This window comes from Protopterus annectens, chromosome 7.part0, assembly GCF_019279795.1.
Source record: "Protopterus annectens isolate FY-2018-M chromosome 7.part0, PAN1.0, whole genome shotgun sequence".
Lineage (NCBI taxonomy): Eukaryota > Metazoa > Chordata > Ceratodontiformes > Protopteridae > Protopterus > Protopterus annectens.
Window position 1 is genome coordinate 778,090,102 of NC_056739.1, and position 16,510 is coordinate 778,106,611.

The 16,510-nt window shown below is 40.6% G+C and overlaps 1 protein-coding gene across 1 annotated transcript in view; it reads left to right on the forward strand.

Moving 5' to 3' along the window:
* The window catches only part of TNFSF12 (TNF superfamily member 12), a 199,941-nt gene extending 184,958 nt beyond the window's left edge, over positions 1-14,983 (forward strand). Inside the window, exon 5 of the mRNA XM_044076337.1 lies at positions 11,072-14,983. Within this exon, the coding sequence (XP_043932272.1) occupies positions 11,072-11,320 (249 nt within the window). The 3' untranslated portion in view covers positions 11,321-14,983. The remainder of the gene's footprint in view (positions 1-11,071) is intronic.
* The last annotated feature ends 1,527 nt before the right edge of the window (positions 14,984-16,510 follow it).

Here is a 16,510-nt window from a genome sequence, read left to right on the forward strand (position 1 = left end):
AATTAGTACCAAATTGAGTAAACTTGCACAAACACAAAATCCCTTCAGCTATAAGCAAATACATCAGCAAGGTATTGAAGAGATTTAGCCAGTAGGTCAGAGGGGATGGAGGGAGGGTAACCTGGACTGCAGCAGGGTGTACACTCGAACATCTACATTTATGGTAGGTACAAAACTGTACTATGTTCATCGTGTTACCCTGCTGCAGTCATCACACTTGGGTTGAATCCCAAAGCTAAGGATGGGTGGCGGTATCATAGAGGGTTAGAGGAGGCTAGAAGGCCCTGCAGAACTGCAGTGGTGAAGCCCGCCCTGGTCTTAGAGTAAAGTGGTAAGTGATAGTGTTTGGTAAGGTGTGTACTGAACTCCAAGTTGCAGCTTCCAAAATCTCCTTGGTTGGAACCCCCCCTGAGAAAGGCTGTAGAAGTAGCTGTTGCCCTGGTAGAGTGGGGCCTAATGGTAGCAGGAACTGGTTTTCCATGATGGGTGTAGCAAAAACGTATGCAATGACCTATCCATTTGGAAATGGTTTGCTTTGATATAACCTTCCCTTGAGAAGCTGTAGCATAGGATACAAAGAGCTGGTCAGATTTTCTGAAAGCCTTAGTTTTGTCCAAGTAGTAACGAAGTTGCCTGTGAATGTCCAAGGAATGCAGGAGTCTCTCACCTTTGTTCTGTGGATTTGGGAAGAAGGTGGGTAAGTGGATGGTTTGATTTAAAGCCACACTGGAAACCACCTTAGGCATAAAGGAAGGATTAGTTCATAGAGAAACCCTGTCTTGATGAAAAATGAGGAAAGGTTCCACTGCCATTAGTGCCTGTAGCTCTGAGACTCTTCTAGCTGAAATTATTGCAAGCAGCAGGGCAGTCTTCCATGATAGGAACTGAAGATCTGCAGAGAAAGCTGGTTGAAAGGGAGGTAGCGTTAGATTTTCCAGAACAAAATTGAGGTCCCATGTTGGTGTAGGTGCTCTCCTGGGGGGTCTAATGTTTTTTGCCCCTCTGAGGAACTGCCTTAGAAGTGGATGCGAAAATAAGGGTGGATCCGTGTTGTAGTGGGCCGAAATAGCTGAAGCATGGATTTTAATGGAGGAGAAAGAAAGTCCTTTGTGCAACATCTCAGTTAAATACTGTAGAATGTGAGGCATGTGAGGCTGAATTGTGTCTTGGCCTTTAGATTGGTTCCAGGCACAAAACCTTTTCCATTTGTCCGAATAAGCCTTTCTGGTGCTTGGCCTCCTAGCTTCCAGAATAACATCCATAACTGCTTGGGAAAGAGGAGCTGGCTGGATGCTTAGTTGATTTGCCATGCAGCCAGATTTAAGGTTTTGAGCTGGCTGTGAAGAATCTGATTGTTTTGTTGTGTGAGTAAATGGGAAATTTGTGGTAATATCCATGGTGGGCTGTGGGCCATATTCCTCAATAGCGGGTACCAGTGCTGGCATGGCCAGTCTGAGGCTATGAGAATCAGTCGAGGTCTCTCCTTTTTGACTTTCAGAAGTACCTTTGTGAGGAGAGGCAATGGAGGGAAGGCATATACTGTCAGGTTTTTCCAACTGAAAGAGAGTGTGTCCACTTTCCACGCTTTATGGTGCAGTGCCCTTGTACAAAATTTTGTTAGTTGATAGTTTTGAGGGCTGGCAAACAGGTCTATGTCTGGAAGGCCCCATTTTTGAGTTATCATTGTAAATACTTGTGGATCTAGTTTCCACTCGTGCGGATCCATGATGTTTCTGCTGAGGTCGTCTGCCAATTTATTCTTCTGTCTTGGCAGGAATTGAGCTGAACTTGGTAAGCCAGAGCTGTGTTCCATAAGGTCATTGCTTGCCTGCACAGAGGGTAGGAGTGGGTACCCCCTTGTTTGTTTATGTACCACATTACTGTGATGTTGTCCGTCTTTATTGTCAGTTGTCCTGGATGTAATAGATCCTTGAAGGCTGTCAGAGCTTTCTGTACAGCTAGCATCTCTTTTTGATTGATGTGCAGATTCCTTTGATCTGCAGTCCATATGCCTTGAACACACTGTCCTGCCATGTGAGTCCCCCAGGCGTAATCTGATGCATCTGTTGTGATAGTCTGCCTGGCTGGGGGCAAGGTGAAAGGCTGACCCTTGTTGAGGTGACATGCCTGTGACCACCATAGAAACTCCTGTTGTAGGCAGGGAATGAGAGATATCATTGAGTCCAAGCTGTGGCTGTGTTGAGACCATACGCTTTTTAGGTACCACTGTAATTTCCTCATATGCAGCTTTGCAAATGGTATTAGTAGTATGCAAGATGCCATGAAGCCCAAGGCCTGCAGAATTTTTCTTGCAGTTAATTGGGCCTTTGTTGCCATTGTTTTGAAATACTGAGTCAGTTGTAGTTGATTGTCTGGCGTCAGATAAGCCTTCTGAGCCATTGTATTCAAGCTGGCACCCAGGAATGTCATATTTTGTGAGGGTACTAGTTTTGACTTCTTTTCGTTTACTGTGTACCCCAGGCAATTTAGTAGATGTTTCACAAAAGCCAAATGATGTAATAGAATGTCCTTGCTTTCTGCTTGGATGAGGCAGTCGTCCAGGTATGGGTATATTTGAATTCCTCTTTGTCTGCAGTATGCAATTACTGGTGCCAGGCATTTTGTGAAGACTCTGGGAGCAGTAGATAAGCCAAAGGGCAGTGCAGAGAATTGGTAATGGGTTGAACCTGCAATGAAATGGAGGTATCTTCTGCAACTTTGTCTGATAGGGACATGCAGGTATGCCTCCTTGAGGTCCAACGTTACTAGCCATGCTTCCTTGCCCAACATGGGAAGAAGCTGCTGTAGTGTTAGCATCTTGAATTTGGGTACTTGCAAGTAGGTGTTTAGATTTGAAAGGTCCAGAATTGGTATCCAGGCATTGTCCTTTCTGGGCACTAGAAAAAGTCTTGAGTAAAATCCTTGACCTTGTTCTCGAGTAGGTACCAGTTGAATGGCTCTCATGTCCATGAGAGCTGTAATTTGTTTTTGTGCCTCTGCCCATTGATTTTGTGGCAGGTTTGGCATTCCTCTTTTCATTGGCAAGGTGTGAAAATGGAATCTGTATCCTTGTAAAATTATGTCTAGGACCCATTTGTCCTTTGTGACAATGTGCCAGTTGTCTGGAAAAAGTGCGAGTTTTCCTCCCAAGGGGGCTGCCAAGAGAGTGTTGCTTGGCCAGATGAGGTGCAAGTCATTGAGTTTGCCTTCTGGTAGATTGGGACCTGTCTTCTCCTCCCTTCTGTGTTGTAGTGCCCCATTGGCGAGGTTTGTACTGGGCTTGTGGTTGTTCTCTGCCACTTGGGCGTCTGTATTTACCCCTCTGTGGTCTGTCTGTAGTTGGAAAGGGCCAATTTTTTGTTGGCCAGTTTCTGCTGAAGTGAGGGGGTTGTACCTGTAGGAAATCTTTGACTGTCTGCATAGATTTTGCCTTATCCTCCATTTTATTTAAGACTTCTTCTGCTTTAACTCCAAAAGGAACATCCTGCTGTAAGGGAGCATCTAGAAGTTTTGCTTTAACATGATCAGGTAGAGTTTGTTCCTTTAACCAAGCATGCCTATGTATAACAGACCCAGTGACAGCTGCTCTGCAAGAGGCCTCCAAAGAATCAAACCCACATTGTTAGGTATGTTTGCCCACCTGTTCAGTGGCATGCAACAGATCCTGCATTTCTTTCAATTTAGATTGTTGAGGGAGAGTGGTTATTTTTTGCTTTAACTGAGAGATTAGAAATTGCTGATACTTAAGCATGCAAAATTGGCAATTTAGTGCCCTCATAGCTAGAGTGGCTGAGGTGTAAACCTTTTTCCCCCACCTGTCTAGTGTTCTGGAATCCCTCTCAGAAGGTACAGGATTTTTAGCCACAGAAGCCTTAGCCCCTTTGGGACCCTGAGAGATTGTCTCTGGGTCAGCAACAGGGCTTTTGTAAAGAAATTTGTGGGAATCAGGCACTCTATAATATCTGTCAGGCTTAGCCGGAGCAGGAGGAAGAGAATCAGGGTTAAAACTGGATTCTAAGTAAACATCATCCACAATGTCTAAAACTGGTGGGATGGCAAGTGGTCTGTGTTGGGGGAGTAAAAGAAACTCTCTGAGCCTTTTCTTCGAGTCAGAGTAGTCCTGACCTTCCCAGTGAAAATGTTTCCTCATAGTGTGTAAAGTTTCCCCAAAGGAGTAGTCTTCAGGAGGAGAAGCTGTGGGAATGGAATCCTCAGCATCAGAATCTTCATAAGGGGAGAAAGAGTAATCTTGGTCCTCAGAGGAGTCTGAAGAAATGGACACTTGTTCAGAGGATGCATAATCTTCCTCTTGTCTAGGTCTTTTGTCAGGAGGGGGCTGGGACCCCCTGATTAAAGTGATCAAATCTTCAGCCATTTTGAGCATCTGTTTCTTAGGCATGGGGCCTTGAACAGGGGACTGAAGTGCAGTCTTTTTAGATTTAATAGGAGTCTTCGTCTTACAAAATGATTTAATGGTGAGCATCGTTGGTCTGAAAACGCCTTCAGAAACCGATGGCGTTTCTGCAGCACCGACATCTTTTTCAGCAATGTCGTCGGTAGGGCCTGCACTAAATGGCTGCGTCGGCCTGGTACATTCCGTCAAAAATTCTGAAGCGGTCTCGGGTTCCAGATCTGCGGTAGTCAGGGGCTGCGTCGGTGCCTCACTGAGGACCGGAGAACCGGAGACCGGGCCAGTGGAGGCCTCGGAATCTGGCTTAGGCCTGGGCTGTCTGTCCTTATCCTTGCGTTTTTTGTGCACGCCGGTAGTCAGTTGCTCCGATGGCATGGTGTAGTTAAATTTCCTACCAAGTAGTGTCATGCGAAATCAAAGCGTCTTTTAATAGTACGCTTATTAAACCTAGCACAAAAACGACAACTAGTGACGTCGTGGTCTGGGCCTAGGCAAGGTAAGCAATAAGAATGAAAATCCTTATGAGGTATTTGCTTCCCACAAGAAATACATTTATTAACTTTTTCTGACATCGGTCTGAGGCAAGAAAAGTTTTCCCAACGGGGTACTTAGCTTTATAGAAGACTTCGGTCTGAAATTCGAATTTAAAAATCTCAGTAGTCGGCTGACCGGCACTTGTGAACTGCTTCTGCTTCGGGCACCGCGCGGCAAGAAAGACTGTAGAAAATGGCGTCGGTTGCATTATTTATACCCCTGAAGCACTGACGTCAGGGAAGAAGCGACAGCAACCGACGCCGGACCAAGACTTTGGAATTCCAGCCGACTGCGGGACCACCTGACGACAGGATAACCCAAGTGTGATAACTGCAGCAGGGTAACATGATGAACATCTGAAACCTTTGTACTACCTCATACCCCCACTCATAATACTTTATCTCCTCACTGCCTATGAATTCCACTACCTCCTTAATTCTCAACACTCTACATCAAGTACAACAAGCTACATCCAAACACACACCCCTCCCTCAGTACAACCCCACTTCCACTCCTACAGCACTACTCCAAAACCTCTCCATCCTATACCACCTACGTACTTAAACCCAAAGACTAAGAACTATTACCAACTCCTACTAAAGTTCACCAAACTCATACAAAGTTTACATAACCTCATAGCCGACGGTGACATCCATCCTAACCCTGGCCCAAGCTCACCATCTACCACTAACCCCATAGATAGAACTCCTACCAACATAACAAGCTCACATAATGCCCCAAAATAATTTTTAGTCTGTCACCTAAATATCAGAAGTATAAATAATAAACTCCACTACCTGCATGCACTCCTAGATATACACTCACCTGATGTATTCTGCCTTACAGAAACCTGGCTTAAACCCACTATCCCTGAAATGAAATATTACCCCCCCCCCCACTACAATATAATAAGACTTGACCATAAAGGGAGCAAAGGAGGCGGAGTAGCCATCCTATATAAATCCTCTCTAGAGTTATCTACAATGAGCACCCCACTTGACCTAATACCTACCAACACTGAAACAATAATCTCAAGAATTCAACTTAACAAAAACAAATCTATAAACATAGTATGTAGTTATATTCCTCCAGGCAATAACATAAACACCTTAGAAAGCACACTCCAATGGTTATCCTCCACCAACCCCCAAGAAACAATAATTCTTGTAGACTTTAACATCAAATGGACAACTTGTTGTGCACACTTTCCAACCACCCATATTAACTTACATGGTTTCTCCCAAACTATTACTACCCCCACCAGAATCAACAAATCTAACAAAAAGGAAAGCATTATAGACTGGATCTTAATAAATAACAAACCTCAGCTTTACAAAACAGGCACCCTACCTGAGGACATGAGTGACCACCTCCTAACCTACATAATTAGAAAAAGAGAAGACATGCCCCACCAAACCACCTTTAAAACCCTGAAGTACACAAAGAACTTTAAGCTAATTAGTTTCTAAACTGATCTAAGCTGATGCAAATGGGCCAATCTTAAAACACTACCCCTTGACCAAGCAGTTTCAGAATTCAACACCACATTCCTAGCCATCTTAGACAGGTATGCTCCCACACATAAAATCAGAACCAAAAACAAAATAGCACCATGGCTAACCAATACTACTAGACAAAAACTTACTACTAGAAATAGAGCATGGACCTCATGGAGAGCCACCAAATCCCCACAAGCCCACATAACATTCAAACAGATAAGAAATTAAGCTAAAAGATCTATTGTGTTAGATAAGCAAAACTACTATTTCGAATTACAGCAAAAGTACCAAAATCAGCCTCAAAGATTCTGGTCAGGTCTGAATAAGCTGCTCCACCCAGGTAAATCTTCTACCCCCACCCCCTCATCAACCTTACAACTACCCCCTGAATCAGTAGCAAATACCTTTAACACTTTTTTCACTGAAACCGTCAAGTCTCTAGCCAAGAATCTATCTCCCTCCTCTTCTTCTGCAATCTCACCTACTCATATGAACCCCCCACCCTTAAAATTTGAGCCGATCCCCACAGACTATATCAAATCTTTACTTAAGAAATTAAAACCAACCACCCTTGCAACTGACCTACTTCCCGCAGAATTCCTACAAAAAGCCACTAAAGTAATAGCTTACCCTATCTCCATCTTACTCAGTCGTACTATCCAAGAATCCTACACCCCCTCCATTTGGAAAATCGCTCACATTCTTCCACTTCATAAAGGAGGTAACTCCACGGAACTCTCTAATTACAGACCTATCGCCATACTATCTCCCCTAGCCAAAATAATGGAGAAATGCATACAGAAGCAACTATTAGCCCACCTTACTCACAATTCTCTCCTAGCCTCATCCCAGCACGGTTTCAGACCAGCCCACAGTACAACCACTGCCCTTCTCTCCTTCTCTCACGCAATAAATCACAACTGTAATCAAAACCTGCTCTCCTCTGCCCTCTTCCTCAACTTATCAAAAGCATTCGACATGGTAAATCACAACTTACTTTTAGACTCTCTCAAATCACTGTCCATAGATAACTCAGTATGTGAGGTGGAACACTGCTATTCTTTAAAACTTTTATTACTAAAAACACAGGATGAGCGCTTTCGGGATAAACCCTTCATCAGATATAGTTCAGACTTTTATCAAACAATTTATAAAAAGCAGTAACCAATGACATTCAATAAAAAACCCGCCTATTTTGTACTGCCAATTCAGTTTGGAGCCTAATATCACCCCCTCTGCTGTTCTGTTAAGTCTGACATTAACAATAGCCCAGAATTTAAAACTATGTGTTGGGAATTCTTTCACATGCCTACATAGTGCATTTCTTTCATCACCATTTCTGACGCTTGAAAGATGCTGCAAAATCCTCACCTGTTCCTACATAGAAACTCGGCATTGACAACATTCAGCTATATATCTGTAGTGCGAGGCGGCAAGCCTTCTTCCTAAAAAAGAAAATTTTATTGGTGACTGGATACTAAAAGTGTGTATCTTTATAATATTGGACAGGCTTTACAAAATCCACAGGATGTTGTGGTAATTAAAAAACCTGATGATGGGTGTCAAAATTTAAGGGCGTTTCCTTACAGAGTAGATTTTTAAGTTATTATTCCTTCTATATTTAAAGAATATTCCAATCACGCACTATATTACATACATCCTTAATATTGCTGCTATAAACCTTTACTTCTATCTAACTTTATTCACACCATATCAGTTTATAACCCCTACTTTTGAAAGTCTAAGAACTCAATGATCATATGAACAACAACAAAAAAACTAAAATAAAAGTTGAATATAAAATTCCACAAATTCTTCTTTAGCTTTTTGTCTGTTCCCATCCACAGAAGAAAAAAATCATCTACAAAAGCGTAGATATAATTTTATGGTCTCTTCCAAATGTTATTTAAAACATGGATATTCTCCCAATGGGAGTAGATTAGCATAAGAGTTGAGGTGCAGGGGGCCAGGGGTGCCCATGGCCCCCCCTTGTCTAATGGATGGGAATTGCCCTCCATAAACATTATTCTCTAAACTAAAGTTAACATAGTTCTTGATTTAAAAAAATTTTCTTTGTTTTTACCCCTTGGCTCACTAAAGTTTCACCTATAGGGGTGATACCATATTATTGTTAATTACATTGAATAAATTTTGGACATCCATAGTATTATTATTTATTTCACCTAGTAACTTTAAGAAGTGTCCTGTATCTTTTAAGACATTATCCATTAAATCAAGATAGGGTCTAAGGGTATATTCAACCCAGATGGAAATATTGTGGCCCCCATCCCCTACCAAAACAGTAATTGTGGGTGGGGTGGTCACTGAAGAAGACTAATTTTAGGAAGTGCTTTGAAAATTGGAGTGACCGGCTTTTCTATCAAAAGAAAGTTGTAGGTTTCTTCAGATATGAGCATATCATTCAATAGTTTATGTAAGCACAAAAGTACTCTATCAATTACTTGTCATCTGAAATAATATAAGTGCTTTCATCTTTACTGCTTAATTTTTTATTGTACCAGATGGTGCCCAGTAGCACCACTGCTCCTCCTTGTTTTTCAAGGCTTTTTTTAGCTGCTGTCTCTGCTTAGGGGTTAAGTTATAAAACTTGCTGAACTCACCTTCCTGATAGTATTTAATAAGGTCCTGCTCACAAGCATTAACAATTTGTTGAAAGATAATCTATCCCCCCTTCTACCTGTCACCCTTGGAGTACCCCAAGGTTCTATTCTGGGTCCCCTTCTTTTCTCTATATTCATCAATGATCTGCCCAAAGTTATACCACAGGCAACTTCCAGTCAGTACACAGATGATTCTACACTAATCTGCACTGCCTCTACTCCCACAGAATTACAATCCCTAACCCAGACTACCTTTAACAAAGTAGAGAACTGGCTTAATAATCGTCTTCTATTGTTGAACCCAAATAAAACCAAACTACTACTTTTCTCCCCTACCCATAAGCTAACACCACCAATAATTACAGTCTCTTCAAACAATGGCACCGTAATTTCTGTTGAACCAAACACTAAACTACTAGGTATAATCATTGATAACAATCTGAATTATAATGCCCATATAGACAAAACCATAAAAACAGTAAATAAAAAAATAGGCTCCATGTATAGGACAAAGAAATTTCTAACCCCAACTGCCAGAACCGCCATAGCTCGCACACATCTTCTGTCATCCCTTCTCTATGCATCACCCATCCTCACTAATCTATCTAAATCAAACCTCAACAAAATCACTAGCTGCTATAACAATATAGCAAGATTTGCCACAGGCTCCACATACAGAACCCACCATTGTCATAATCTTCACAAATTAGGCTGGCTAGAACTACCCAATCAAATATACTATAACCAACTCATAGTTATTCATAAAATCCTCTACCAACCTACCAGTACCCCGATTCTAACTACAATTATTACCCCCTATAACAACCTAACATCCCTCTGCTCATCCAGCAGAATGCTAGTACAAACGACCAAAGCCAACAACTCAGCTGGAGATTCATTGTTTTCCAACTCTGCTGGAAAAAATGGAGCTCACTTCCTCCAGAAGTAACAGCTCCTTGCCTCAATTCAACATATCTCTAAAGACACACATGCGCAGAGTCTGGCTATGTCCATCTCTAAACCCCGACTAACCTATACAATAAAGAGACTGCGGTAGTCAAAAAATAGTCGTGCTCATATCTAAACCCCGACTAACCCAAAAACACACCAAGAAGCTATTTAAACCAAACTTAGCTCACAGATGTGATTGCCCTTTTCTCCCTATATAACTTACTATTTCTGCCCACACTAATTAAAATCCTTCCAACCTAAACAACCTTCTCTATTTTATCTTCCTTACTTTCTAACTGAAAATGCTTATCTTACAGACACACCTCTCTTAAAAGATGGATTTCCCTGTATTTACTGCTTCAACAACAATGTTTTTTATTTCCTATCGATATATAACCTATATATGACTTTTGTCTTTGACCTATTATTAACTTTCTAGAGATCTTTGCAACCTGCATTTTTTTTCCTTTAAGTGTTACTAAACTTTTGTAAATAGATTTTATTGTTAAATTTTGCATATCTTGTAACCTACATTTTTATTGTTACTAAATTTTTCATAATGTGGAACTTTTCTCCCCGTGCCTCCGCTGAAAATGGATATGTATCCAGTCGAACTTCCCCGATTAACAAATGTAAAATAAAATAAAAAATAAACACTAGGATCAAAAGAGGTAACACAATGTGAGGGTTCCTTGTGGAAGTAAATCAACAAGTATGCAAAGGAATCAGGGTTAGTCGGAATAGGGGTAAGACTGTTGCTTTTTTTATACTTTTTGAGGAGTGAATTAAACTGTTATGAGAAGTAAAATGTCTGATTATTTTTGAGGTTTGTTTCTTGTATACTTCTGGAATAGACTGAAACTCCTATTAAAATTGTGGGGGTGGGAGTTAAGGGAGTTTTGAAACTTCAGGATGAAGGCCAGTTTCCAGAAATGTTCAGAGCAGGACTGCACAGATGTCATTTTATTTTGTTATAGTAAAAGTTACATTAGAGAACTGGAAAAAAAATCAACCAGACAGGCTACATTATAGAAGCTAACTTTTTTTTTTTGTAGGTTCATTTTAACCATGAGAAGAGCCTTTATATCAAGCTGGATCTCACATTAAATGAAGAGGTGGTCTTCCGCTGTCTACAGGAGTTCCTGACAACGGTCAGTACAAGGGAACCAACAGTTAAAGTCTGCCAAGTTTCAGGCCTCCTTCCACTGCAGAAAGCTACAGTTATCAAAATCAGGACAATTGGAAGGGTCACTGTTAAAACAAATAAATATCTCACCTACTTTGGACTTTTTCAGGTACACTGACCCACCTCCAGACTTCAGCATTGTGTCTTCTCCAAATATTGCTGCTAAACCTCAGGCCTCCAGGGGCAGAGGAAGTGAATATTTTTTTTTCTGGTTCTCACTTCTTGCTTCATCTGCACTTCGGTGACAACATGAACATTTGGAGGGAAACCTTAGGAAGATTCTTCCCTTTTAAAAGGCCATATATCTGTTATTCAGGCCTATTGCTGTCACACATTTATCCAGTTCTCAATGTGACTTTTTTAGGTTACATAGGTTTCACTAGCCTAACAATTTGTGTGTGTGTGTGTGTGTGTGTGTGTGTGTGTGTGTGTGTGTGTGTGTGTGTGTGTGTGTGTGTGTGTGTGTGTGTGTGTGTGTGTGTTTGTTTTATTCCAGGTAAAGTACCTTGACTGTGACTGCTGTGTGAAATGTTACAAAACTGCTTGGTACCTGGCATTTTCTTTTGTCCTCTGTTGAATTTTTAGTTAGAAATTTAGTAGTACTGTGTGTGAAGTGCATGAGTTTATGTGTGTGAGTGTGTGCGCGAGCATGCATATGCATATGTGTCTTTGTGTGTCCTCTCTTCTGCTATGTCTGTTTAGCAACCTCTGCCTTGACTGCCTTTGGGATACAGTTCTCTTATTACAGTTCTCACTATGTCTGGCTTTCCAAGGATGTATACGTTTGAAAGATGGCCCAATTTGTCTGCACCTTTAGGCCACTCCTATTTTGACAGACTGGAATATGTTGTAACATTCAGATGATTTCCTCTGATCACAGAAAGTAGCATGCAAGTTTGACTGCAGATGCACTGAGCACTTTAGTGACCGGTACTGCAACTTTATGACCTAGCTGGTCCTGATTGGTAAAATATACCTACTATGAAAAAGATAGTGTTCCACTGGATGGATGGCTGAAAAAAAGAGAAGAGAAAAAAAGTATCCTATTCTTTTTTTATCCCATTCCTCTACCCCAGCTGGCCATCAACTGATTCCAGCGCATCTTCTCATCCACCGGGTCTACAGAACCTCCTAATGACCTCTGCCTATTTCTGACCTATGTTAAGGGTCAGTGAGAAGACAGAGGCACTTGGGGTAGCATCATACTGCTGCTGGGGAGTGCTTTCACCTTGATTCCTAAACTCTTGTGCATGTCTTGAAACACCAGAGGATAGGATGCGCAATGGGTGTCAGTACTGCCTTGCCATCACTTCTGTAAAATGCTGATAACAGCAGGCTGCCCCACCCAACAACAGGCAACACTACATGCTTCCAAAAGGAAGACATGTCAGTGTGCCAAGTGTGATCCAGCTGCGTTTTCAAGCTTCCAAGCCAAAACTTGAATGTGGGTTGCCTAGAACGTACTCAGGGCTTTGCCCTTCTATTCCACCAGTGCAGTCTGTGTTTGAAATTCAAAAAATAACAGGAATAAGTGACTGCAGATGAAAATATATAAAAGATGGATACACATAGGTTGTTAACTAAGATTTCCAAATTAAGAGCTAGTACTGTCATCCTAAATGCACCAAATGGATATACTGCATTCACAATGTGTATGTATGTATGTATTTATTCTGAATATTACTGTCTTTAATTAATTCACATATGCAAATAAGTTAGGATATATGCAGGACATGCAATTCGAGGTTCCAGGGACTGGATGCACATACCTAAGAAGAATCTGCTTGTTCAATTTTTTTAAGTCGAGAACATAGATTTTGAATTTTTTCAGCTCATGTGCAGGGCAGGTAATAGACCATAAAGACTACACAAGTAAGGCATCAAAGTATAAAAACTGGCATACGTGCAGATATACCGATATGATATGTATGGCCTAGATCCTGGGGTATCATGGATACGCTTACTGGCTCCCAAACTGCAACAGGAAATGCATATTGACTCTTTCCACGGTGAAAATTCATTGACTAAAAAGGGAATTGCCCCTATAGATGGGCCATTTTTGCTATCAGCAGTTCACTTTGTAAAGACTGAATCTGCGTTTTCTACACACTGATGTTACTGCAGCTCAGAAATACATTAAAGACAGAAGAAAAGTTAGGGAACACACTGCTTGCTGCTTTTGGTATGCGGTACTGAGTGTACTTGATCTCAGCTTGTGTGAAATACCAAAACTGTCAGCCAGAATGCAGGTGCAGTAGAAACAGTAACCTGTCACCACAGCCCTGTCTCAGGGATCTTTCTAAACTTGGTTTGAAAGTAAAACACATCCACAGACTACCCAAAGCAGCCCTACATGTTTATTAACCACTACTGTTATAAGTAACGTTTTGCAATGCTTCCCTTTGTTTTGTACTTCCCCCCAGTACCACTACAAATATGACCCACATGGAGTGCAGGTTCATTTATACTCAACAGTTCAAATGCCCACTTACACATCTGTGGGGTGGAGTACCTTTAGCAAAGCTTTTAATAATGTTGCACAATGGGCATGCTTTATTGACTGTGAATAGAAACAATTTTTGCAACCATTTACGCAGGGTATCTTATCTTCAAAATAATAACACTCTTTAGTATACAACAGTTTTATGGGCTTTGCAATGTCTTTTACTTTATGATGTGCTATGAGATTCAAGATTTAAGGTATAAACTATGTTTAGCTATATAAAAGTTGCATCAGTACAGATCATGTCCACCCACCTATATTCATGACATTTTTGTTGGGTGAGGACTATGTAGACGCACAGGATAAGTAACACCTAAATGCTGAATTAGTTCGGAACGTGATTATTAAAATGTGTTTTAATACACAGTCAGGCTAAGAAAAGGAAACAATATTGTGTCCTAAAGAGAAAGCCTATAAAAAAGAGCAAAATGTACTGGGATCGGACACATCGTAGCTCATAATGAGCACCTCCACAACAGAGGCTAGCATGCTTAGACTGGCACGCAAGTATTACTTTCCACTGTAAGGGACCACAATGAAACTGGTCATCTTGCACAACCATGTAATGCAGGAGGCAAATGTAAACTTATTCCAGTAAATAGTACTGAGTTTCTGGTGTAATCCAACAAAAGTCCCTATAGTACAGAGGTTCTGGTATATTCCAACAAAAGTCCCTGAGCCATAACCATCCACTTCCCCTTCACAGAGGAAAAAAAACTTTTTATAATTATATCACAACCCTGTCCGGGTCCTTTTCAATACAGTACATCACAGAAATATGCAAAAGAATAAGGTTCTGCTCCTGAGAGCAACATTACAAGTCTTAAGCTGAGAAACTGCGATACAGTCCAAGTGAGGCTATTTTATTTATTTCCTGAGCTATTTCCTTATGAAGACAGCCCCTTTGAGGACACTCAGCTTTAAATTAACTCTGGAGCTAGAGTTGTGGGTGGGGGGAATACTTCTGTTATGGCAGTGCTGGACTGTTAACAAGCGCCAGTGGTGCAAACAGTCACAGAGCAAGGGCAGCGCTGCACAGGTTGTGTATTGATGGCTGAACATTTTTAAACCAAAGTGAAGAGTTACTCAACACTTTTTTAATTTTTTTATAGTACAATGTTGCTGAGCAGCAGTCTGTCATACACAGAAAAAAATCATCATTATACACATACAGGAGAAATTTGAAATACTGCCACGCGTTTAATCCATTTGCAAATGAATTTGAAGTTATAAAGAAAACATATACATGTGTGTGTGTGTGTGTGTGTGTGTGTGTGTGTGTGTGTGTGTGTGTGTGTGTGTGTGTGTGTGTATATGTATATATATATATATATATATATATATATATATATATATATATATATATATATATATATATATATGGGTCTACTTCAAAACACCGACACGCCAAAACACTGATGACGAGAACACCAGAACATCGAGACCAGAAGATCGACAACTGAGATGACCGACAGTTTAAAAGCACAAAACTTCACATGCCTGACAAACCACAATCCCCACAATCAACAAAACAAAACAAATACCTTTTCCGAAAAACACGCACACAACACAAGCACACCAAAAACCTTACAAACCTACACTAAACCTTACATACACAACTATCTATGCACTAACCTTAACCCAAACCCTAACCCTAAGGACCATCACTATCGCACACTCACCTAACCCACGCCCTAACCCTAACTCACTTATCCCACCCCTAACACTAAAGTCTGTCACTATCACACACTTACCTTAACATGTCAGTGTTCTCAGAGTCGGGCTTTTAAACTGTCAGTCATCTCAGTTGTCAGTCTTCCAGTCTCGGTGTTCTTGTCGTCGATGTTTTGGCATGTTGGTGTTTTCAAGTAGACCCATATATGGATATATATATATATATATATATATATATATATATATATATATATATATATATATATATATATATATATATATATATATATATATATATATAGACTCACACACACACACACACACACACACACACACACACACACACACACACACACACACACACACACACACACACACAAACACACACACATACACACACATACACACACACACATACAAACACACACACATACACACACATACATCCACACTTGCACTTTTACGATTTGCTTTTCTGTACACTGCCAAGGAAGACATTTATCCCACACTGTAACACATTTGGAACTGTAGGGGACAAGAACTGGTATGATGCATTCTGTAGACCCACAGTTCTCAGCTTTCTGTCACTAATAAAACAGAATGAGGCACTCAGAAGGAAGAAAACTGAAAGGCAAGTAGCAAAAAAAATAAAAATTAATACCTGCCCCAGGGTTAAGGCTATTCATACTCATATAAGGGTTATTGCACAATACTTAAGGATTATTCCACCTAGGATTATACAATACTTCAGCAAAACAGAAGACTTGGTACTAAACTATTAAGTCTAGAGACTCAGTGGAAATGTGTGGCTAGTCTGATAAAGGTCCTCTTAGATTAATAAATAAATAAATATGAACCTAAGAGAATGGGGAGCAAACAACCAAGCTGTAAAGTATGTACTGTGATCATTCAGAATGATACTAGGAAATTTTGTGTGCTACATTATGAATTTCTTTTTAAGCACAAATTTGTATATCTTCTTTTACAAACATTATGTATGCATTTAGTGCTAAAACGTGCATCTGCCATTTCCCAGACTTTTCCACAAACTGGGTATGCAATGGAAATGCTTACAAGGGAGAAGGAGAAAATGCAACACATGACATTCTTTAAATGGTTTTGCTACTGAAA